The 23,973-nt window shown below is 51.1% G+C and overlaps 2 protein-coding genes across 5 annotated transcripts in view; one reads left to right on the plus strand and one right to left on the minus strand.

Moving 5' to 3' along the window:
* SMIM17 (small integral membrane protein 17) overlaps nucleotides 1-6,001 on the plus strand; it is a 56,257-nt gene extending 50,256 nt beyond the window's left edge. The window contains exons 5-7 of the mRNA XM_059383213.1: nucleotides 1,445-1,697; nucleotides 3,703-3,776; nucleotides 5,824-6,001. Of these exons, the coding sequence (XP_059239196.1) occupies nucleotides 1,445-1,697; nucleotides 3,703-3,776; nucleotides 5,824-5,934 (438 nt within the window). The 3' untranslated portion in view covers nucleotides 5,935-6,001. The remainder of the gene's footprint in view (nucleotides 1-1,444; nucleotides 1,698-3,702; nucleotides 3,777-5,823) is intronic.
* A 6,007-nt stretch (nucleotides 6,002-12,008) lies between these two features.
* On the minus strand, nucleotides 12,009-17,457 carry ZNF835 (zinc finger protein 835). Of its 4 annotated transcripts, none has more exons than XM_059383200.1 (3): nucleotides 17,245-17,457; nucleotides 16,301-16,391; nucleotides 12,009-14,296 (listed from the first exon to the last, which is right to left on the minus strand). In XM_059383200.1, the coding sequence occupies exon 3, from the start codon at nucleotides 14,244-14,246 to the stop codon at nucleotides 12,630-12,632; it is 1,617 nt and encodes a 538-aa protein (XP_059239183.1). In that variant the 5' UTR covers nucleotides 14,247-14,296; nucleotides 16,301-16,391; nucleotides 17,245-17,457; the 3' UTR covers nucleotides 12,009-12,629. The 4 variants fall into 4 exon arrangements, with proteins under 4 accessions (XP_059239183.1, XP_059239185.1, XP_059239182.1 ...); XM_059383202.1 differs by having other exon boundaries at nucleotides 17,235-17,457; XM_059383199.1 differs by having other exon boundaries at nucleotides 17,167-17,457.
* Nucleotides 17,458-23,973: the final 6,516 nt, after the last annotated feature.

A 23,973-nucleotide genomic window follows, 5' to 3' on the forward strand; every position in this document is an offset into this window, starting at 1 on the left:
GCTCTGATCCCTTGTCTCTGTCTTTTCCCTTTACTGTAGAAGTATTTTATTTTGTTTTATTTCATTGTATTATTCTATTTCATCTTACTTTAAATTAGGTTCCACGCCTAGCGTGGGGCTTGAACTCACAACCCGGAGACCAAGAGTCAGTTGCTGTATGTACTGAGCCCACCAGGCGGCCCTGTGGAAGTATGTTAGCGCGAATTCCAGCCATCAGGTCAACTCACCCTTACACAGGTCAAAAAGATCTCTAAAAAAATAAGATGGATACTTTCTTATCTGTCCCTAAGACCATTTCCACACGCAACAGAAGGGATGAGAAGGCCTGAGATCATCGAATACCCAGTTCACAATAAATTGCCTTGATTGCTCTAAAAAAAAATTTTTTTTTCCATAACCATGTTTCTTTGACTCTGACTCCAAACATGGTCCCCTCGTGCTTTTGCCTGCTCAGTCGCTAAAGTGTCTTTGAATCTAGACTGTGTGCCCTGTGGCTTCTAAATTTGATCCAACAATTTTTATTTGTATAAATCTAAAGGCCACCTGGGTGGCTCAGTGGGTTGGGCCTCTGCCTTCAGGTCGGGTCACGATCTCAGGGTCCTGGGATGGAGCCCCACATCGGGCTCTCTACTTGACAGGGACCCTGCTTCCCCTTCTCTCTCTTTCTGGCTCTCTGCCTACTTATGATCTCTCTCTGTCAAATAAATAAAATCTTTTTAAAAAACCTAATTAAAGAAGAAAATACTTTAAAAAGCTTTTATTTTCCCTATACCAAGAGAATTTACTCCTTTTCAAAAAATAACTATTCACAAGGGCTGTTGTCGGCAGGTTAATATAATGCAAGGCTGATAATGCATACGGTTCCCTAGAATCAGAACATAAACTAGCTCTAGAGTCCCAGGGTAGGGGGTAACCCAGTGTAGTTCCCATACTCCTGGCAGACAGACTCCTGAATTTTGGGTTGAGAAGATCTAGAATGAGAATACTCAAGAACGTTTCATTTTAAATTAGACTTTTTCTCCCCCAACCTGGGGAATGCTTCTTGGTTTTCTTTTATGCCAACAAAAGAGAAAGGTGAGGCTGCTGGGGGCTGCTGGGAAGACTGTGGCCCTTTTCTCTGTAGCAAGAGGGATTCTGGGGGCTACTCTGGCTTCCTAAAACCTTGTGGCTCTGTGCGTTGGGTGTGGAATAAACGTGTGTGTGGATGAGGTCCTCTCTGGCCCCCACCTCAGAACTCCTATTCCCTTTCTCACTTTATTTGTCCCCTGGGCACTTAGACATTGGCATGCCATCCTTCTCTCCTGCCTGGGTCTCCGCAGGAACGCAAGACCCCCAGGAGCAGGGAGCCTGCTTCTGTAACTGCTGGGTCTCTGGCACCTAGAAATGGTGCCAACACACAGATGGCACTCTGTAAAGGTTTGTGGAATGACAAAAAGTTTGTCAGCCCCCAGGTGCTGAATCCCGTGCCCCAGGAACCCAGCGGGAGCAGGAGGAGAAGGAGAGACTCGCCTTGGAAACTCTACATCCCAGAAAGATGCAGAGCCTCAGGCCGGAGCAGATCCGAGGGCTGCTTGAGCCAGAGAGGGCCAAGACGCTGATGCCCCGGGAGACCAGGGCCTGGGAGAAGCGTGCTGCCCTCACCAAGGACTGGGCAGCTGTGGAGGTTGGGGCCCCTGGCGGTGACGGTGACCTGAAAGGTGAGGGGCAGGCGTCCCGTGGGCGGCGGGAGGTGGGGGGAGGTTGTGGCTGAGCCTCGGGGAAGACCCAACACTCCTTCCTTCACTCATTTGGGGGACAGCTATTTATGGAGCCCTGTGTCCATCAGCCTTTGCTAGGCAGCAAGTGGCCCCGAAACTTAGTTGCTTAAAGCCACAGTCACTCCTCTGCTCAGGATTCTGCAGGTCAGCATATGACAGGGGCTCAGGGGACGGTTCTCCCACCGCCTGCGCCCGCATTTGCCTGAGCAGCCACCGACCATGAGCTGGCGGAGGCAGCCGGTTGACCTCACGTGCGTCTGGCCAGTATGAGGGTGCCGACTTGGGGCTACTGTCTCCGCAGGCCAACCCGGGCACATTCTCTTGGGGGTGGTTGCGGGGAGAGAGATGGAGCTGGCCACCCAGTTGCTCACAGGCTGTCAGTCAAAATCAGCTACATGGTCAAGTTCAGCATCCTGAGGGCGCGGGCTGCCCGGGGCTGTGGACACAGGGATCAACGAACAAGTGGAAGGCCATGTGGGACAAAACCCACCAGAGGCACCTACTGCGTGCCAGGGGCTCGGGATCCAGCAGCCAACAGGATGGCCCCATAGAGCTGATTTTAGTGGAGAAACAGACAATAAACAAGGAATGAAATTAAAAGAAAAGGAATGTCTGACGAGAGCTCTGAAGATGGTAAAGTGGGGTGATTGATGGAGAGGGACGCAAGGGTGGTCAGGGCCGGCGAGAGAGGCAGGAGAAGGGATCGTGTATTCCAAGAGATGGGGGTTGCTGTGTGGACACCCAGGCCACTCTGGCAATGACCCCGTGGTGGCGACAAGCTTGCTGTGTTACTGGAGGCTGTGCTGAACAAAGCAGGGACACGGGGGAAGAGGGTAGAGACCAGCCTGGGCCAGCGACATCCTGAGACCACAGCACAGAGTGTGTTATTTGAATATTGGGAAGCCATAGGAAGGTTTCGAAGAGGAGGACGACAGGATCTCATTTGTGTTTTGAAAAGGTTCTGCTAACTCATGGGTTCTTAACTGGGGGCGATGTTATCCCCTGCCTCCCCTTCCCAGGGGATGTTTGATAAAGTCTGGAGTTTGGGTTATCTGAATAGGGAAGATGCTACCACCACGTCACAGAGGTCAAGGACCCACCACCACCACAAGGAGTTACACACTCCCCAAGGTCAATGGTGCCCAGGCCAAGACAGCCTACATCCGGCTGTGTGCGCGGATGAACCGTAGGACGAGGAGGTCAGAGTAGAAGCTGAGAGGACAGATAGGGGTTTCCCACAACTGTCTGGGAGAGAGAGGACCTAGGTGTGTGTGGCAGTGGTGGACATAAGTGCAGAGATTTGAGACACATCTGGGAGGGAGAATCAAGAGTTGTTGCTGGTGGGCGTGGGGAGGGGAGGACAAGAGAGACCACCAGGATAACTGCTGGGGTTTAGGCTCAAACAGCTGGATCAAGGGACCTCCTCCCATCGGGGACAAGCAGGCCTGGAACTGGGCGGGGATAATATGGGTGTGAGTTCTGGCAGTGGGGAGGGGGTCCTAGTGGGGCCTGGTTGCGGGGAGAGTGGACAGTGGCGCTCTTCGGCCTGGCTCGTGCTTTCCAGCTAAGGAGCCAGAAGGTTGTTGACATTTGAATGTGGGAAGATGTCTCCACTGGGCCAGCCTGCTGCTTCTCGGCTGATTCCGCACTTTCCCCTCCGCTCCCTCACTTGGTTTATGTAGGAGGCCTGTAGAAAAGGGTCAGTTTCACCCATCTGACAGGTGAGGGAACAGAGAGTCAGATGGCAGATCACAACAGGTAACACGCTCTAAGTCTTCCAGGACATGACAGAAATAGGATCAGACTTCAGGTCTGGTGTTCTCTGGCCAACTGGGCCAGAGTGTGTGCGCTCAAGGGTGACAGGAAGGAGAACGGGGCTGGAGGGACGGGCAGACAGGGCCCGGCTGCCTGGTCACTGACTCGTGCCTCCTGTCTCCTCTACCAGGCCTGTCTTCTTCAGAACCCGGGCTGGCACAAGAGTGGAACGCGGTGGAGGGAGATGAGTCCGAGGACTCGCAGGTAAGCTGGGGGTTCCCTTTCTTTTACAGATGTCCACCCCGCAGACCTCAGTGGGTGGTCCCAATTTCTCCACCTGCTTGGGGCTGTGAGCTCCAAGCTGTGTCCCATGGGAAAGAGGACATTGTCCTGCGGTGGTCAGACATGGAAGGGGGGGGGTCCCCATGTGATGTGGAGACACATACCCTCCAGCCCTGCACTCAGAAGCTCGTCTTCAATTAGCCATTCATTCACCTGCCTCCTCATTCACCCGTCCACACTGTCATTTGCCTGCTCCCCCACATACGCACTCCGTCCCTCCGTCCCTCAGTACCCCCGTCCATATGTTCATCTACCTCCTTTGTCTCACACGTCTTCTTCAGTTGCCATATATCTTTGGAGACATTTTTTCCCTTGGAAAATTAGACTAGTTGGGATTTCTGTGCAAGGGATTTGTGGAGGGAGCTGTGCTCCCAGGAGGAACCTGTAGGTGGTGAGGGAAGCTGGAAGGACTGAGAGGGAGTTTAGTTGGGGGGTTCAGCCTGGGCCCAAGCTCAGGAGAAGCTCTGGAGCCTCCGTAGTCCTTGTCTTCCTCTGAGCGAGCGGGGATCCTGTTAAGCCCCATCACGGGTGTGGATGACCTCCCATGTGCTTCCCTGGGGAGGTGGTTCCCATTAGCGAAGGGCATTTCTGAGAAGGGGCAGGCATAGACATAAGCCGTAAACCGTGGCTAGCGGCCCATATGCAGAACAATTGGGAGGCACTGTTGGGTCTATTATTAGTGGTCCGGTGTGTGTGTGTGTGTGTGTGTGTGCGCGCGCGCGCACGTGAGCGTGCAAACCTTCTGCATTGCAGATGACCTGTATTTATTACGCTTTCTTAACTTCATACTCGGCTTTAAAAAGTTGTCCTAAGTATTTCCAGTAAAATGCCTAGATCCGTGAGTGTGTATATACGTGTAGCCAACACCCCAAATGAAGATTTTTTTTTTTAAGATTTTATTTATTTATTTGACAGAGAGAGATCACAAGTAGGCAGAGAGGCAGGCAGAGAGAGAGAGGAAGAAGCAGGCTCCCCGCTGAGCAGAGAGCCCGATATGGGACTCGATCCCAGGACCCTGAGATCATGACCTGAGCCAAAGGCAGTGGCTTAACCCACTGAGCCACCCAGGCGCCCCCAAATGAAGATTTTTGAGTGTTGCCATTTTCTCAGAAAATCCCTTCCTCTTCCTTTCTGATCTCTCTCACTCCCTCACTCCAAGGCAAACACATTTCTGGTTTCTGATAGGTTAGTTTTGCCTGTTGTTGAGCTTCCTATAAACAGAGCCCTACAATAACTCACATATGTTTCTTCAAACCTCCAAAAAGAGATCGTAGCAAAATTACTATCCTACCATATGGTATCTTCATCATAAATATTCTGGATAATTCTCTGTGTTGATATACATATTGATCACCTTTGTTCTTTCTTAAATTCACGTTTTACAGCTGCCAAATACTTTGTAATGTGCTGTGCTGTATCCATTTCCCCAACTGAGGAATTGTCAGATTTTTGGTGCTGTGGTTGCCACGGGAAAGTAAATATTTGTCAAGTTGTCCTATTTTTCTATAGCGTGAATTATGAGGAACTTTATAAAAATCTGTATTTTCTGGTCCTATCCAAGATTTATTGCATCAGAAAAATCCAAGGGGGAAACCTCGATATTTGAAGAATATCTTCCAAGTTTTTCTGGGTCTTTGCCAGGTCTTACAGCTGCTTGTGTTGGACATTTCATAGTATCTGCTACATCCACTTCTCTTCTTCATCAGGATTTTTTTTCATGTCGCCACTGACTTTCCAGAAAAGTTCCATTTCCCAAACTTCCCTGATATTTTAAGACCTTTGCACTGTGCTCATCACTAATCTGGAGAATCGTCGCCATTGAACATTTTGTCTTCCATCCTTCATCCTGGTATGTCTTTCCACTCCTGTGTTCATTTGACAAAGGTGTATGGAGCTCATAACGCTATACCGGGCAAGAAACAATGGTGGCCCCTCTGTTTCTAATATACTTTTCCCCCCTCTGTTCCAGGGCTTTGTGGAGTGGTCGAAAGCTCCACAGCAAACCACCATAGTCTTGGTAGTGTGTGTCCTGTTTTTGTTCCTGGTTTTAACAGGGATGCCTATGATGTTCCACATTTAACTACGATGAGGACGATTGTTCTGAAATTGGTCACTCTTTCTTGTTAAGGAAACATCTTGGTTAGAAGTCAGCAATAGGTTTATTAGCAAATGCCTTTTAAACATCCATCAAGATAATTTTTTAAACAGATTTTATTTATTTGAAAGAGAGAGAATAAAAGAGAGCATGAGAGTGGGGAGGGTCAGAGGGAGAAGCAGACTCCCCGCTGAGCAGGGAGCCTGATGCGGGACTTGATTAGGATCACGACCTGAGCAAAAGGCAGACACTCAACCAACTGAGCCACCCAGGCACCTGATAATTTTTTTTTTTTAATTTAACCTCCCGGGGTGAGATTTTGCATTATGGTATTTCATCGAACTTAAGACATCGTTGATTGTAAAACACATATTATTTTATATACGACTGAGAAGAAAAGCATGCTGCTTCATGGTAGGATCCCACCAACTGGAAGCTGCTTTCCGGCTTCAGAGAGGATGAAAAAAACGTGCAACTTGGGACTGATGAAGTCTGGTAGACTCCTCAATGTCATGTCATCTTGGTAGTCTTAAGATCGTGGTAGGCCAGTCTTTCCAGACTCTGAATTGTACTTCCTGGTATTTTATGCATGACTCTTGCCTCTCTTCATATGTAAGATCAGTGCTATCTTTGTCACGTTTTGGTAACATGGTGAGGCTTGCATCATAGAAGGACATCCCTTTTATTGTTGTCTAAGCCTTGGAGTAGTTTCTGTAGCTTAAGGAGTATCACTTCCTTGACATTTTGAAGGAATTCACCAGGGTCCTTTGCTCTGGGGGGAACGTTTCAGCTAATTCTTGGGGGGCTTTCTCAGTTTCTTCCCATGCTCTTGACTTATGAATACTTTTTACTTCATAAATTTTGGTGGATTTCTAGTGATTTTTATGCCCTAGGAAATTCTTCATTCCATTGAACTTTTCAGATTGTTAGCTGAATTATGAATACTATTCTTTTAAAAAAAAAGATTTTAATTTATTTATTTGACAGAGACACAGCGAGAGAGGGAACACAGACAGGAGAGTGGGAGAGGGAGAAGCAGGGAGTCCAATGCGGGGCTCCATCCCAGGACCCTGGGATCATGACCTGAGCTAAAGGCAGACACTAAACCAACAGAGCCACCCAAGCACCCTATGAATACTGTTCTATAATTAAATGAAAAACTTCCTTTATTTTGTTCTAACTCTCTTTTCCCTTTCAACTTCTGTTTGTGGTTGACCCATTATTAGATTTATCAAAGTTTTACCTCATCCATGATTACTTTTCTAAGGACTAGCATTGGGCTTTATTTATGCCCATATTTCTATAGTTTGTGATTTTATTATTTCCTTTGTTTTTATGTTGAATAGTTAATTCATTTATAATCTCTTTTTACAAAATTACTTGCTGAAGTAGTGTACTTAATAATAAATTACTTCTGATTATAGCTTTGGCCACATCTTAAAGTTTGGTAACCTGTGTTCTTGTTTATGTTGTTGTCTAAAGGTTATATTGTAGTGTTTCTACGATATAAAGAGTGCTTTAAGCTCAGTGATCATGTTTATTTATAAATAGTTTTGTTTTAATAATTTATGACACTGTGAACAAAGAATGTGGTCTCTAATATATCTGCATTCAACACCTTCTTAAAAGTTTTATTGTGGCCTACAACATGCCCAGTGTTTATACATGTACATTTAAGGTGAATATGTATTTTCGGTCTGTAGGAGTCAAAACTCTACATGTCTGTTAACTAACTCAGTCTTATCAGTTATATTGATTAGATCCATGTGTTAATTTAATTATGGCTCACCTTATCTGCCAAAAGCCAATAAGGGTGTGTGAGAATCTGTTACTATGTTTGTTGATATATTTTTGTAATCTTTGCTTTATGTATTCAGCCACTGTGTTATCTGATGCTTACAAGTTACAGCACTGTTAAGTCTTTGCCAGTTCAAGAGTAAAGGTAAAGCACCAAGCACAAGGCCAGGCACAGAGTAGCCACACAATAAATGTATAGTTCAAACCTCATTCTGAATCCTTTGTGAAATAGGAAGTGATTGTCTTGACTTTTATTTTACCTTGTCTGATAGAGGTCAGTATTTCCATCTTGCTTTTTCATTCATGAGTGTGTATGTGTGTGTGTCTTTAGACTCTTTGTATCATTTTGTTTTGATAGGACTTGCAGTGGCCTCTCCTGGGTTTGCCAAAGAAATCAGGGCAGGAAGAAGCCTGGGATGCTCTCTCCACATCCTTCCCACCAGCCCATTGCATCCAACAAGCAAGAACATTCCCTTAAAAGAAACACAAGCCTCAGCTGTTACATTCATTAGGATTTACTGGTTGCAAATAACAGAAGTTCAATTCAAAGGAGCTCAAACTTGTTATTGATTAATTATTGATTCATGTTACACCACCAAAGTTCAGGAGGAAACTGGCTTAATTTATAGCTGGTTCCTGGGGCCTAAAAATATCACTAAAACCTTTCCTCCTCATTGACCTCAGGGCTATGGTCTCTTTCAGGAATGACCTCCTTCTTTTTCTCCACATGTCTGGGAGGATGGCTACCACCACCACCCTGATCTTCACGTCCAAGTGGCAAAGTGGGGGACACGGGACAGACTCTCATCACACCCAGTCCCACCTCCCACCCCTTCTGTGCCACAAGAACTGGAACCTTGAATTAAGGCATGGAGAGAATAGTAGCTGAAGGCAGGAACAAGGCAGGCAGAGAATGGACAGGAAGGACAGGGCAAGGGTGGAAATGAGGAGCTGCCATGGGGACCATCCTAGATGTCCAGCCTAGATCTGGGGGCTGTAGGCTGATTAGTTCGGCTTGTGCCGCAAGTCTTCATCAAATTTGTGGGAAATAATCATGAAAATAATGTAAATCATATAAGCAGTGGTCATTCATTTGGATTCTATCACATGCCAGAACCTCATTTCATTGACGATAGAAGTATCCACCCACAACCATGGTGTTCCATTCTCCACAGCTAGATAGATCCCATAAAACCATAATTAAGACCATTCCTAACCCACTCAGTTCAGCAGGTAAAAGCCAAATTCCTCATCCCTGAGGGATGAGCCCATCCCTCAGGGGCCCATCCCTCAGCCCATCCCTGAGGGAACTGGCCTGCACTTGCACCCCTCCCTCCATCCCATCCACACTGGCTTTCAGATGTTTGAACAAGCCCATCATGTGCCTGCCTCTGGACCTTTGCACTGACTCTGGAATGGACCTCTTCCTGGAATGCTCTTCCCCCAGAAGCTGAGGTGGCCCCCTCACCTCCTGCAGTGCTCTGCTCCAACGTCTCCTCAGACAAGCCTCCACCACCGTCCGCAAATAGCACCTCCCTCCACTGGCCACTCTCTGCATAGCCTGTATAACCAACGGACAGTTATGTGTTCATGAGGTTCTGGTCTGTCCTCCTCTGCTGGGTCTTCCTGGGGGAACTGATTCCTGGGAAGGTTGAATTGGGGGAGGTGGCTGCAGAGTTCAGCTTGTGTTTCCTGGGAACTCTCCATGCCAGCTGGTGGGACCCCACACTTTTCCGAGCCACTCCCCCATGCTCTTGAAGCTGCTCTGTTCCTTCCTGGAACAGGACATGTTGGACTCAGGGAAGCATCTGTATAAAGTATCTGGGGAACACAATTTTTTGGGGGGAGGGGGGAACGTCACTTAAGTTGGCAAATATGGCCCCGCCCATTCTCAGAGCCTGGGACCTCCATCCTTTCTGCCCTAGAGGGCAAGTTTCCCCTGGTCTCTGTGGTGACTGAACTCAGGCCTATGTCTGCAAACGAGAGTCCCATTGCACTCATTCATCCAGTCACCCAGCACTCCTTGAAGACCTACTGTGTGCAGAGCACCTCAGCCGGGTGAAGGTCAGAAAGAGAGGAGTCAGACTGTGTGGCCCATGACCCTGAATGGCTGTAGGGTTGGAGCTGGGCATGTTCAATTATTCATTCACTCTATTTCCTGAGGACCTACTGTGTGTTGACACTTGAGTTGGGAGATATCTGGGGCATAGGGATGAACTGGCTGTGTCATCCCTGACTCTGAATGACTCCAGGGTTGATGCTGGTATGTACAATTATTCAGTCACCTGGAGCTTCTTAAGGACCTATTATGTGCTGAGAATTGGGCCAGACAGTTTGGATTACAGGAGGGAATGAAGATGTATGCTCTATGATTCAGGGCTGGTGCTAAGGATGTTCTCTTATTCATTAATTTACCTGGCCTATTAATGTATATCTCCTAAGGACCTACTGTGTGCTGGTGCTTGGGCTGGATGATATCTGGGTACAGGGAGGAAGCAACTGTGTGGCCTCTGGCCTTGAATGACTCCAGGGCCAATGCTGGGATGTTAAAACTAGTCACCCAGTACTTCATAAGGATCTACTCTGTGCTGAGGCCTAGGTGCTGTCTGGAGTACAGAGAAGACTCAAGATACCATGAGTCTTGACTCTAAGACAGGTCAGGGATTTTTCACTCATTTGTCTATTCATGTGAGATTTTCTGAGGACCTACTGCGTGCCAAGACCTGTGTAGGTAATGCCAGGGCAAAAGTAACAGCACACATCCTGCCCTCCTTGGCCCTTTGCCAGCTTCCTTGGTAGGACTAAGAGCCAAGGAAGCTGATGGGGCAGGAAGACAGGTGTCTTTGTGTTTATGTGTCTGTGTCACTGTCTTAGCTTCTCTCCTCCTTGTACACATTAAAGATCATTTATGTTTATTTTCAAGGCTTGACATTATTTTGACAAATTACATCCCTTTTTCAAACTTTTTCAGGAAAGGAAATCTGAATATGGAATAGACACTGGATGACATCCAGAAATTAATCTTTTACAGGGTGTGATGATGTTGTGGTTTTATAGAAGCTACTTTTTCTTTTCCTAAGGAGATACAAACTAAGGTATTTAGCAGTAAAGTGATACCATATCTGCAATTTACTTGAAAATAGACCATGAAAAAAATAGACATATTTTCATGACCCATTCTAAAAGCAAATATGTATCATAAAATATGGCAAATTTTGTTATGAAGACATTTTTGGGTATTGTGTTCATATTCTATTAAGATAGTGTTCTTAAGGCATTCAAATTGGATGGGCATATGGGCATTTATTGTACCTTTTTTGTATAAATGAAAAATCTCATAAAATTATTTAATGTGGGGGGTTCATTTTTATGCAGAGGGGGTTTACGTTGTCCCATGATACAGGACACTTCATTGGTCAACCTTGTAAAAAAAAAAATTCCTAACTGGAAAATATTTTTCCCATGATTTTTTCTTTTCTGGAGCTGAACACATCACAGTGAGATCAAAAGAATCATAAGTGATACCCATGAAATCTGATGCCCAAACCTTGTGAAACGGGAACACCTGTTCTCTTGTCTAATTGTACAAGGCGCTTCCAGATATAAAATAATAAGAGGTGGGAAGCTATGTGCCATGTGCTACTGTACAGAAAGGTATGCTGTGCATCTTTTTACAAATATCCACATAAATATTTGTTTCTATATGCATATAAGATGCTGGAAAGATACCAGGAAACTCAAGAATGGTTGCTTCTAGGGAAGGGGGGACTGGACTTGGATAGAGGGGATGGAAGAGGATAGGGGTAGGAATTTTTTTTTTTAATTTGCTAATTGTGGACCCAATAAATGTGTTACCCACAGTGTAATTTTGTAGAGCTCATGCTGTATGGCCATAAATTACCTCGTGGAGATAGTAGGTGACTCCTGTCTTCTGTCTCATAACACCGTTGGAAAGGCCCTTCCTACACTGCTCCCAGGCTTGGCTATGATGCTCGCTTTGGCTGATAGATCTAGAGGCAAACTCTACATAACCAGAGGCAGGAAGCAGTGCTTGGGTGGGCCCACTCTCCCAAATTCCTGCTAGTGCTGGGAGCACGAAGCCAGGTCAGATGTGCCTCCTGAGGAAGACAGCGACGTTGGCCCAGCTGAGCAGCCCTGGGACAGCCAGCCCCCATCCAACTATCCGCTGACCACAGATGAGTCAGTGAGTCCAGCCAACACCCCCCATGGACAGCATTAAAGGGACAAGTGCACTGGGGAGGATTGTTACACAGCAACTGCTAACTGATGCGTCACTGCGCGGAGGGTTGTGAGCTGGGGGTAGAGAAAGCTGGAGCAGGGGAGAGTGCGTCCTCGCGCTGGAAAAGGCCGGGGTCCACTCCCTCCGGTCAAGGGAGAGGCCTCTTCTAGAACCTGTCCTCCTCCGGCCCGTCCTCATCTGGACAGCGCTGTTCGCATCCGCAGAGCCCACACGTCCTTCAGACGCTGCTCCCTCGTTAACACATCCACTTCCCCCAAAGGAGCTGAACTTTTTACGCAGCTAAATTTATTGAACAAATGCCGACTCGGTCACAAAACCTTCAACTAAACGCTCGCTAGGGACGCACGGACACTTCTTTGGGTCTCCTGTCTCGGGTCACATTCCTCACTCTGAACCAGGAGGCCGCGGGGGTGTGTGTGGCGCGGGGAGCAGTCTGGCAGACGAGGGGTCGAGTCCCGCCCGGGGACTCCCTCCCGGTGTGACCTCGGGTGAGTCCCTGCGCCTCTCCCAGCACCCGCGGCCCCGGGAGCGTGTCGGCGCTCCCCTGAGCGCCTCGGGGCCGGAAGTGTTCCGCGAACGCGCGCGGGCACGCCCCCGGGCTAGCGGAGGCGCGCGCGGCACGTCAGCTCGGGTCCGCCCGCCCGCCTGCAGCCAGGTCCGCCCCATCCCCATCGCCAACCCGCGTCTCCTCCCCGGGGCAGCTCAGGTATCGCGTCAGGGGCGGCAGCTGCGCAACGGTGTCGCCGCACCGGCCGCCTGAGCAGGGCTTCCTGTCGTGCGTGCGCTGGTGGCGAATGAGCGCGGAGGAGAAGCTGAAGGCCTTGCCGCAGCCGCCGCACTCGAAGGGCCTCTCCCCGGTGTGCACGATGTGGTGCTGGATCAGGTAGGCGCGGTTGCTGAAGGCCTTGCCGCACTCGGGGCACGCGTACGGCCGCTCGCCCGTGTGCGTGCGCTGGTGCAGTGTGAGCGAGGAGCCCTGGCTGAAGGCCTTCCCGCACTGTGCGCAGCGGTAGGGCCTCTCGCCTGTGTGGACCTTCTGGTGCTCGATGAGGGAGGACACGTGGCTGAAGGCCACGCCGCACTGCAGGCACCTGTAGGGCTTTGCGCCCGTGTGCGCCAGCTGGTGCTGCCGCAGGTGCGAGCGGTTGCTGAAGGCGCGGCCGCAGTCCGGGCACGCGTAGGGCCGCTCACCCGTGTGCACGCGCTGGTGCTGGCTCAGGTGTGATACCTGCGTGAAGGCCTTGCCGCACTGCGCGCACGCGTACGGCTTTTCGCCCGTGTGGATGCGCCGGTGCTCCGCCAGCGAGGCGCTCTGGCTGAAGGGCGCGCCGCAGTCGGGGCAGGCGTACGGCTTCTCGCCCGTGTGCACGCGCCGGTGCTGCGTCAGGTGCGCGGTCTGCGAGAAGGCCTTGGCGCACTGGCCGCAGGAGTAGGGCCGCTCTGCCGTATGTGTGCGCTGGTGGCGGATGAGCGCCGACGAGAAGCGGAAGGCCTTGGCACACTGCGCGCACACGAACGGCTTCTCACCCGTATGGATGCGCTGGTGCTCCAGCAGGGACGAGCGGTTGCGAAAGGCCTTGGCGCACTGGCCGCACGCGAACGGCCGCTCGCCCGTGTGCACGCGCCGGTGCTGGGCCAGGTGCGTGGGGCGCGCGAAGGCCTTGCCGCACTCGGCACAGCGGTGCGGCCGCTCGCCCGTGTGCGTGCGCCAGTGCGACGCCAGGTAGGAGCCCTGGCTGAAGGCCTTGCCGCACTCTGGGCACGCGTAGGGCCGCTCGCCCGTGTGCGTGCGCAGGTGCAGCGTCAGGTGCACGCTCTGGCTGAAGGCCTTGCCGCACTCGGCGCACGTGAACGGCCGCTCCCCGGTGTGCGTTCTTTGGTGCAGGGTGAACGCCGAGCAGTAGCTGAAGACCTTGCCGCAGTCCCCACACTTCCAAGGCTTCCCCGGTCCGCCCCCGCTCTCCTGCGCCCTGGACTCCGCCTGCTTCTGCTTCCGGTTCTTCCTTGCCGCCCCGCGCCTCTGGGGCCCGCTGTCGGTTTGGGGACGGGGAGGGCTCGAGCCGGTTCCTGGAATCCCTGCGCTGAGCTCATCCTGCGCCGGCACAGCTCGCCCGGCGGGCTCTTCTCCGTGGGTCAGGGCCTCTTGCTTCAGGCAGCTCTCCCTGACCTGACCCTCTGGTTGCCAGGTTCCTCCTGCCTCGGAACCCTGGGGGGCGGCCTCGAGCAAGAGTCCTTCCATCCCCGCCTCCGGAGCTACTACTGCCTGTCTTCACGTGTCCGCGATGGGATCTGAAAGAAAAGAAGAAAACCAAACAGGTTGGTCGTTTGTCCTGGGCTGGAAAAGGCTAAGTGCAGGGTCTCAGCCTCCACACTCCTGCCAGTTGGGGTCAGGTCGTTTTTTTTTTTGCGGGCAGTCCTGTGCGGCCCCCCCCACCCCCCCTGCCATGTGATTGCCAAAAGTGTCTCCAGACATTTACACGTGTCCCCCCAGGGTCAAAATGATCCCTGATTGAGAATCACGGACTTAACGAACTGAAAACAATTTTAAAAGGTCCTTCCAAAAATAGGACTCTGGTAGCTCTTTTTTTTTTTTTAAATAAAGATTTTGTTTTATTTATTTGAGAGAGAGAGAGAGCACAAGTGGGAACGAGATGGAGAAGCAAGCTTCAACATGAGCAAGGAGCTGGAGGCAGGACTTGATCTCAGCACCCTGGGATCAACGACCTGAGCTGAAGGTAGAGGCTTAACTGACTGAGCCACCCAGGTGCCCCCTGACAGCCCTTAAATAAAGCTTTGCAACCTGGTGCTACAGGCTAGAAGGTGTCCGGCCACCACACCAAATTCATAGATCAAAGCCTGAAGTGATGGTGTCTGTGGGCGGGGCCTTTGGGAGATAATGAGGCCCCTCCATGATGGGATCAGTGTCCTTATAAGAGGAAGAGAGACAAGCGCTCCCTCCACAGCAAGGAGGAGACCACCTCCAAGCCAGGAAGAGGGTTCTCACCAGAACCCCAACCTGGCTGATACCCTAACCCTGGCTTCCAGCTTCTAGAACTGTGAGGAGATGGTTGTCGAAGACACCGAGTCTGTAGTACTTGGTTATGTCTGTTGGAGCCGAGAGTTTTCTTTGCTGGAGAAAAATCATACCCAGAGGGACAGGGAGCTCCCAAACTCCACGCGTAACAGACTGGTGGTGGGAGCGGGCACTGGAGAAACCACTGGTATTTTTGAGGAAAGCTGAAGACACACATTCCCTGTAGCCCAATAATTACATTTTCTGGAATGTGAGCTTCTCTTGCTCCTGTGTGTACCTGGAGGCCCAAGATCGTGTGTGACAGCCAAATACCAGAAAACCGTGCAACTGTCCATGGACAGGGGACAGTCTGATGGACAGGGGTATATTCATATAGGGGAGTACCTCAGAGCATGAGCATGACCGCCCATCAGCTGCCGCACCAGTTCAGAACCTTAGATACACGGTGCTGGCGAGAAAGTAAGATGCAGAGAATTTATCAGGTGCGATGCTATTTAGGTTACAAACAGGCAGACTCAGCCATCTGTTTTTTAGGGATTGTGAACATGTCGCAAAGGTTCACTGTGCCACCCTGAATGGGGCCTGGCAGCATTGCCTGTGAACACCGAGTGGGAACACAGACTCTGCTTTTTATCAAGAGCCCTGTGATTCCAGGGCATGGGAATGTGGCCATCTTGGCTGCACTGTTACTGTGGTGATACCCAGCACCTGTTGAACACAGAGCTAAGTGCCCGGCGTCCTTTAAGCTCCTGCCACGTGTTTGCTCACTGCTTCTCAGTCACGTTCCCAGAAGGGGCAGTGCCCATACCTGGGCCACGTGACTCCAGAGCTTTTCCTTGATGCTCTTGCTTGCCTTGGGCTCCTACTGCTCCAACGATGGGCCTCCCCCTGTTCCGCAACATCCCAGGCGTGCTCGTGACTCAGGGTCTTTGCCCAGGCCTCAGTGAGAAGACTTTTGAGTGCAGACCCAGAAGTGAAGGAGTGAGCGTTCTGGGCCACAAGTGCAGCAGGGGCAAAGGTCTGAGCAGGACCATGGCTGGGGTGACAGAGGAAAAGCAAAGGTGCTGGGTATGTGTGTGTGTGTAGCAGAACTGAGGCAGATAGCAGGGAGATTAGGTGTGTGGGGGTGAGGGTCAGACCAAGCAGCATCTTATGTACAGTGGTGAGAATGAGTCCCAGTTCTGGTGCCGTCTCCGCAGGCAGCCCTCAGGCCAGAGTCAGGCCCAGCTTTGTCCCCAGGAGAGGGCAGGGGTACCCACCTTGTGGTCTTGGGAGCATCGGCTCCTGTCCACGTCCCTCAGCTTGTGACCCCTGCTCTGGCCACTCTGCACTGGTGGGTCTAGTCAGCACCTGCAAGAGAGAAGTGGGAGCTGTGAAGGAAGATGCTGGGGCAGAGGGCATGCGGGTGCAGGGCGGGTAGTCCTGGCCCCGGCACGCAGGCAGACAGGCAACCAGAGGCGAGACACAGACATACCCACAGGCAGGCACACACGGAGTCACACAGAATCACGTGTTGCTCTGCTCACACAGTGTGCACTGGGACACCACACCCAGTGACACACCCAGACGCACACACAGTCACAGCAGCGTTTGCCCCGTGTGCAGAAACACAGCGACCCCGGCTTGCACGGCATCTCCTATGTACCCTGCGACCCCTGCACAGATCGCCCCTCCCGGTCCAGGTGAGGCACACAGAAGGTCGCAGGCACACTCAGGCTGGCAGACACGCCCCTCGGAAAACACTATGGACAGCAGCACAGCCAGACACACGTGGGGTCACACACTGCACATCCAGAAGAAGTTCCACACGTGGGCACACATGGGCACGGGTCTCCGAGGGCCGACACCTGCTCAGTTACGCAGGCTGCTCCCCCTTTACGGGGCACCTGCCGGCAGATCAGTGACGTGGGGGGGGGGTGGAGACGGGCTCACATGCAGAGTTGCACCCACAGTTACACACCCGCAGGGGTTCAGCCGAGATGGTCACCCTCACGCAAATGGGCGGGCTCACACCTGCACGGCTCACACCTGCACGGGCACGCTGGTGCAAACACTGCGGCATGAGGGACGGACTCACACAAAGTTCTGGAGTGACGCACGTGCAGACAGGCGGGGCGGGACTCACATGCACACCGCGTGGGAGTCACGAACGTCCAGCGACACAACGACAAGCACATGCGCGCGCACACCCACACGCGCACACCAATGCCTCGCCTCCCAGCGCCAGCTCCGAAGTACGTGGAGGGATCCCCCTGAGCTCCGTGGGTTCGGGTCAGGTTCTCCTTGGTCTCCAGCAGTCGCGGACCCCAGTAGCCCCTGGCCCCGCGGTGGCTCGGAAAGGCCGGCTGTACGGGTCACGGCCGTGACCACGCGGATGGGCCGGAGCACCGGGCCGGTGCGAAGTGCGCATGCGCGGCGAGACAACGGGCCCCCCCCCCCGTGTGCCACTCCTGAGAACTACAATTCCCAGAAGGCGCCGCTCCGGGGCCGGAAGCTCCCCCGCCCTGCGGACGGAGGGGCGGGCGGAGGGACCGCCGCAGACTTCAGGCTCGGGTGGGGGGCGGGGCGAGGAGTATGGGGGCAGGACTCTTCCTCCTCAGGGACGGGACGGCCCGCGGCTCCGCGGGGAACCCACGGAGGATCAGAGACGCCAAGTCTGGACGCCGGCCGAACAGCGCCGCGAGGGTGGGAGCGGGCGCTCAGCACCCGCGGGCCGCGGCGGTCCTGAGTTCGACCTTGTTCCGCTCCGGAGCAGAGCGGGCGGCACCTGCATCCGCGTGGGCCAGCAGCTGGGCGAGTGGACGCGCCCCACCGCATGCGCCCAGTGCCGCGGGTGTTCGCAGGCGCTCCCCGGGAGGAAGCTGTGCGGGCAGCCCGTGTCCCCCGTCCCGCTGGAAGCTCCTGGCCTTGCCGCCCGAAGGGCCGCCCTGCGTCCTGCCCGCCTTCCAGGGGCGCCCCGACCCGTGCGTCAGGATCCAAGGATCGTGGTCTTAAGACCCCGACGGCTGTTTTTTCTGTTTTAGTTTTATATTTGAGGATTTAAAAATACCTCTCACTGTTCTCCGAGCCGTGCGAAGAGCTCAGAAGTCCGCAGCGGTTTTTGTTTTTACCACTAATGAGCTAATTATTCACATACAGGGACGAACCCTTCTGCCCATGGATAGGATATCGTGAGGAGAAACGCTGTACTGTGCTGCTTTCATCCTGCTGTGGGTCAGAAAGGCAGGCAGGGCGCAGAGGGAGGCCTCGGCTCTGCTCCGCAAGGGCTTTCGTCCGAGGCGGCTCAAAGCGGGAGCTGCTCCGCTGGCTCACTTAGGACCATCCGTCTGGGGCCTGGCTTCCTGCCCAGATGGTGTCTTGGGGGCTGGCCAGACATCTCGGTGTGGCTGGCGTGGGCGTCCTCGCAGTACAGTGGGCGCAGAACAGGAGAAATTCTTAGGGTGGTTCAGGGCTCTAATAGGAGTAATATAAATCCGAGAGCAGGCCTGGGAGCAAGGGACTGTTTGTTACACAGTAACTTGGTGGCCGCAGCTGGCTGAGGCAGAGGCCCGGCCCAGAGAGGAGGTTGAGGATGATGGTCATTCAGTTTCCTGTGGGTCACGCTAAGGACTCTTCCAGAGGGAAGTTGGGAGTCACTGTTGTGCTTTTTCTTCTTTTAAAGCTGGAAGAGTCTGTGTTTATGTTGACACGTGTCCCTGCCTGGTGTGTGTGTGTGGGGGGGTGGGTTCTATTCACACCAGTTCTTTGGGTGGTCCTTTCCAGAGCCTTAGATCATTGCTGTGCTAAGTGCTCCCGGGAGGCCCTCTTGAATCTCCGACGACTTCTCTGCTGCTCTATCTTGTTCACGACTCTGTCCCCTCAGCCCTCGCCCCCTGGTCTTCCTGGACATGCAGCTCTGTCTCTTCAGCTCAGGGGGTCTCCATAGCTCTGCCTGGTTCCTCCCCTGCACCAGGACCTGGAAACTCTCTGAGGACAGGAAGCGGGGGCGATCTAGGGCTCACCTCATTTATCTCCCGCAAGTGCCAGTAATCACCATCCTTTGTAGTCTGATGTCCACAGTCTTAAAAATCACTGTGTTTTGCCCCTTTTATGGTTGTTTCCGAGAGAGGAGACCTGATCCCTTTTATTCCATCTTGGCCAAAAGCAGGACTCCCTAATTAAAGTTCGTAATTAAAATTTACCTCATTTTTTTTTTTTAATAGAAAACAATGGCAAGTGCAGGTTTACCAGAGAAAATCAGAAACAGTCTGTGTTGCTGCCAAGAGGAATGTTAATGCTTTTTCTCTGAGGGAATACAGTGGTGGTTTCACTATAGTGATATGTTAGCTTCGTGCGTGAGTGTTTAGGGACCCTTGTCCACCCTAGGTAAAATCTTAAGAGGGGATGTTTTCTTCAAAGAAAGGACAATGGGGCATCTGGGCGGCTCAGGTGGCTAAGCGTTTGCCTTCAGCTCAGGTCATGATCTCAGGGTCCTGGGACTGAGTCCCGCTTTAGGCTCCCTGCTCATCAGGGAGCCTGCCTCCCCCTCTATCTGCCACTCCCTCAGCTTGTGCTCTCTTGCTGTGTCTCTCTCTCTGACAAATAAATAAATAAACTCTTTAAAAAAAAAAAGGACAATGAAACAACTTACACATTCTTTTCCTTTAAATATGATCATTAAAGCTGTTTTCTTTACAAAGCTACATTGAACTGTTTTGGACTGAATTGTGCCCCATCCCCAAGAAAAGAAAGATAACTGAGAGTCCAAACCCCCAGTATCTCAGAACGTGACCTTAGTCAGACTTGGGATCTTTATCCTTAGCAGAAGTAATCAAGTCAAATGAGGTCTTTAGGGCAGGGCCTTCATCCAACATGACGGGTGTCCTTGTAAGAAGGGGACGCTTGAACATAGAGGCAGACACGCATGAGGGGGGGGGGGCTCAGACCCAGCTGTCAGCCACCTCCAGCGGATGTCTGCACAGAAACACCTGAATCAGCGTCTCATTCTGTCCCAGGGACTGGAGCCTGGCCAGGCGCTGTGTGGGCCTGAGCATCGCAGGAGTCTCGAGGCGAGATGGGAGGGACGAGGGTGTGCAGGGAGAGGGACAGAGGTGAATGTGAGCTCTCAGTGTAATTACAGAAATCACCAGTAAGTCTTCTCTCTGAAAAGAGGAAAAGGAAAGAGGCCACATGTAAGCTGTGCTAAATAGAATTTCGTTCTGCTGTTTACTTCCAAGGACACGCATCCTCTTTTTCAAAGTACCGTGTTGATCACTTGGTGGCGCTGTGGCCTCACAGACAGAAGGAAAAAAAATCTGCTCAAACAAAGCCTTGCCCTTGAAAAATGGGGGAAAACAGGATTCCAGTGGGCCGCCTAGGCCAGGGGTAGGCCGGCTTGGGGCTCTCAGCAAACCCCCCTCGTGGGGAAATGCAGTTTTAGGTCCCTGTCCCCAGGAAAAGTACTGGCACCATGGGCTCCTGGGAGTGCAGGGCATGACATTTTTGCTGGAGCAAAAAGGTGTGTGATAGGTTGCTGTCCCTTCACCTCTCCAGGGCCTGGCTGGGTGGGCAGGAGGGTGGGGGAGATAAAGTCCCCACAGCAGTCCAGGAGGGTCACTGGCTCTGCCCAGTGACCTCATCTTTGCCCCTAGCCAGGCTGTTGTGACGTTATCAGAAAGCCCCCTGTCCCCCTCCCTGGCTTGCTCCATGCAGGCCCCAGTTTCCAGCCTTGACTTCACTGGCTTCTGCTGAGTGCTCCCCCCGCAACCCCCCAGGGCCAGCGATTTGCCCCCCGTTATGCCTGCCTGAGGTCCCCAGGCATGAAATCCTCCATAGCAGTTCTCACTGCTGTCTTTACAATTACATTCCCGTCTGTCCTGTTTTATCTCATTAAAAATATGCTGGCCAGGCTGAATGGGCTTAATTACACCACCACTAGCATAGACCGTCCCCTTTAGAGACAGCTGAAAAATGCTGCATCTGTGGAGGAGCTCGACTTTGGTACCTTGGCCCCTGGCTAAGTAAGCCCTAACAGCTGTGTGACCGGGTTGAGCTGTGTCTGCTCTTGTGCCTTAGTTTTTCCTGTGTGTAAAATGGGGATGATGCTGAGAATGCCCCCCACCTCTTATGGGTGTGGCGCCGTTGAAAGCAGAACAGTGGGTACCCTGGCCCAGGAGAAGGGCCGTGTAAGGGCCACAAGAATGATGATGGTGGTGATGGAGCCTAACCAGCTTGGTCAGATCAGTTTTGGCCCCTGGAATATAGTATTTAATGTTGAAAAACCACGGATGCATTAAGACTCAATTCCTTCATTGGTGAAATGGAGACCAAAAAATGTACTTCCTCCATAAGGCTGTTGTGAGAATTATAGAGGTGATTCATTCATTCGACAAATTATCTACGTATCATCTATTTATCTATCTATCCACCCATCCATCTACCCATCCATCCACACATCCATCCATCTATCCATCCATCTATCCATCCATCCATCTACCTACCCATCTACCTGTCTACTCATGTATCTATCTCTCTATCATCTATCTGTTTATCATCTGTATTTTTAGTATCTTCTATGTGCCAGAAACTTCTCTAGTCACTGGGGATACATCTACTAACAAAATAAAAATGCATGTCCCCCTGGGGCTTCCATTTTGTTGATAGGAGATAGACTCATACCCAATGAATAAGTTAATTACCGAGTATGCTAGAAATTGATAATGCCATGAAAGAAAAGGCAGCCTAGAGGTAGGAGGGGCTGACTTTGGTTGGATGTTTTGGTTATAAATGCTTTCTTTAGGGTGCCTGGGTGCCTCAGTTGGTTAAGCAACTGCCTTTAGCTCACGTCGTGATCCTGGAGTCCCGGGATTGAGTCCCACATCGGGCTACCTGCTTGGCAGGGAGTCTGTTTCTCCCACTGACCTCTCCCCCCTCACGCTCTCTCTCACTGTCATTCTCTTTCTAATAAGTAAATGAAATCTTAAAAAAAAAAAAGTTCTTCAGAGAATGCCACACTAAGCAGGTGTTGATTAGGCAAAGATACAGGCAGAAAAAGGAGAACATTTTTTTAAAAAGATTTTATTTATTTATTTGACAGACAGATATCACAAGTAGGCAGAGAGGCAGGCAGAGAGAGAGGAGGAAGCAGGCTCTCCGCCAAGCAGAGAGCCCGATGTGGGCCTCAATCCCAGCACCCTGAGATCATGACCTGAGCCGAGGGCAGAGGCTTTAACCCACTGAGCCACCCAGGTGCCCGAGAAGAATGTTTTTGAGAGAAGATACAGCAGGGGCAGAATAGCTGAGTTGGGAATATCCAGTCCTGGGCAGATTGGCATGGAGCCCACAGTGTGCTTCAAGTGGAGTGGACAAGGTCTACCGTTGGAGATCCAATGGGGCTGGGGCCGTGCAGGGCTTCCCAGACCACGCTAAAATCTTGGCCTTCACTCTGATTGTGGTGTGGAGTCAGTGGAGGGTTTTAAGAAGAGTAGCCGTGATGCGATTGACATTTTAATAGAATGACTTTGTTGAGATGACAGTCGAGGTAGAGAGGAAAGTAGCAGGTGACAGGCATGGGGGAGAGGAGAGTAACCCACGTGTGGATGAAGGTGGCTTAGACAAGGATGACAGTGATGGAGATCCTTAAGAGGTGTTCTTTTTTTTTTTTTAAAGATTTTATTTATTTGATAGAGATAGAGAGAGCACAAGCAGGGGGAGCAGCAGAGGGGGAGGGAGAAGCAGACTCCCCGCTGAGCAGGGAGCCGATGTAGGACTTAATCCCAGGACCTAAACTGAAGGCAGCTGCCTAACTGACTAAGCCACCAGGTGCCCAAGAGGTGTTCTGATTGCCACTATTTTGGAAGATAAAAGCCAGCAGGATTGGCTTATAACTTATAAGTCCAAAACAATGGCAAGCACGACACCAAAGTTTTCAACACTGAGTGACAAACCACCAAGTCTCTGTTAATTGAGATGCCAGAACATGTGGGAATGCAAGTAGGGTGGAAAGCTTTCGGATCTCTTCCATGGGTACGCGCCATTCGAGTTCTCGTTTAAGCACCATCTGGAAGTTTCCAGAAGATAGTTAAATGCGGGAGTCTGGGCTTTGTGGACTGGAACAGCTGTGACTCTGAGAATGAAGCATTATGAAAAATAAGAAATATTTAGGGAGGAAAGTGTTAATGACCGTGTAAGGAGAGGCTTCTGGATGGTTTCCCATTGGGTTCTACAGCTTGCTTAAGGCCATGCTAAGAACGGTGTTGCTAGCGTTGTCTACCAATTCTAGTTGTCTGGAGAACTTTCACTCTTTTAAGATTCGATTTTTGCCAGTTTTAATGAAATATAAATGACATATAACATTTCACTTATGTTTTTATTTTTAGACAGTCCACAAATCCTCATTGAGATGAGGAAACCGGATTTTTCATTCTAAATCTTCCCTAAGACTTTTTATTAATGTGCTTCTTCAAAACATTCCCCGTGAATTTTTTTTTTCGTGTTATGGTACATGCTCATAGTAGAGAATCCGACATGATAGGAAATGGTAAAACAGATCCACAGGCCTTGGACAGGCCTCCTGTAGGATCCTATCTTCCATTAAAATGCATCACATTAGGGGTGCCTGGGGGGCTCAGTCAATAAACATTTGCCTTCAGTTCAGGTTATGATCCCAGAGTCCTGGGATTGAGTCCAGATATGGGACTCCCTGTTCAGCAGGGAATCTGTTTCTCTCTCCCTCTGTCTGTCCCCTCGCTCACATACACACACACTCTCTCAAATAACATCCTCTTTTTTTTTTTAAGATTTTATTTATTTATCTGACACATAGAGAGAGATCACAAGTAGGCAGAGAGGCAGGCAGAGAGAGAAGGGGGAAGCAGGCTCCCTGCTGAGCAGAGAGCCCAATGCAAGACTAAATTCCAGGACCCTGAGATCATGACCTGAGCCGAAGGCAGAG

The sequence above is a fragment of the Mustela nigripes genome, chromosome 17, assembly GCF_022355385.1.
Source record: "Mustela nigripes isolate SB6536 chromosome 17, MUSNIG.SB6536, whole genome shotgun sequence".
NCBI classification, from domain to species: domain Eukaryota; kingdom Metazoa; phylum Chordata; class Mammalia; order Carnivora; family Mustelidae; genus Mustela; species Mustela nigripes.

Coding starts and splice junctions, on each gene's coding strand:
- ZNF835 (XM_059383200.1), bottom strand. CDS start 14,246: ATGGAAGGACTCTTGCTCGAGGCCGCCCCCCAGGGTTCCGAGGCAGGA.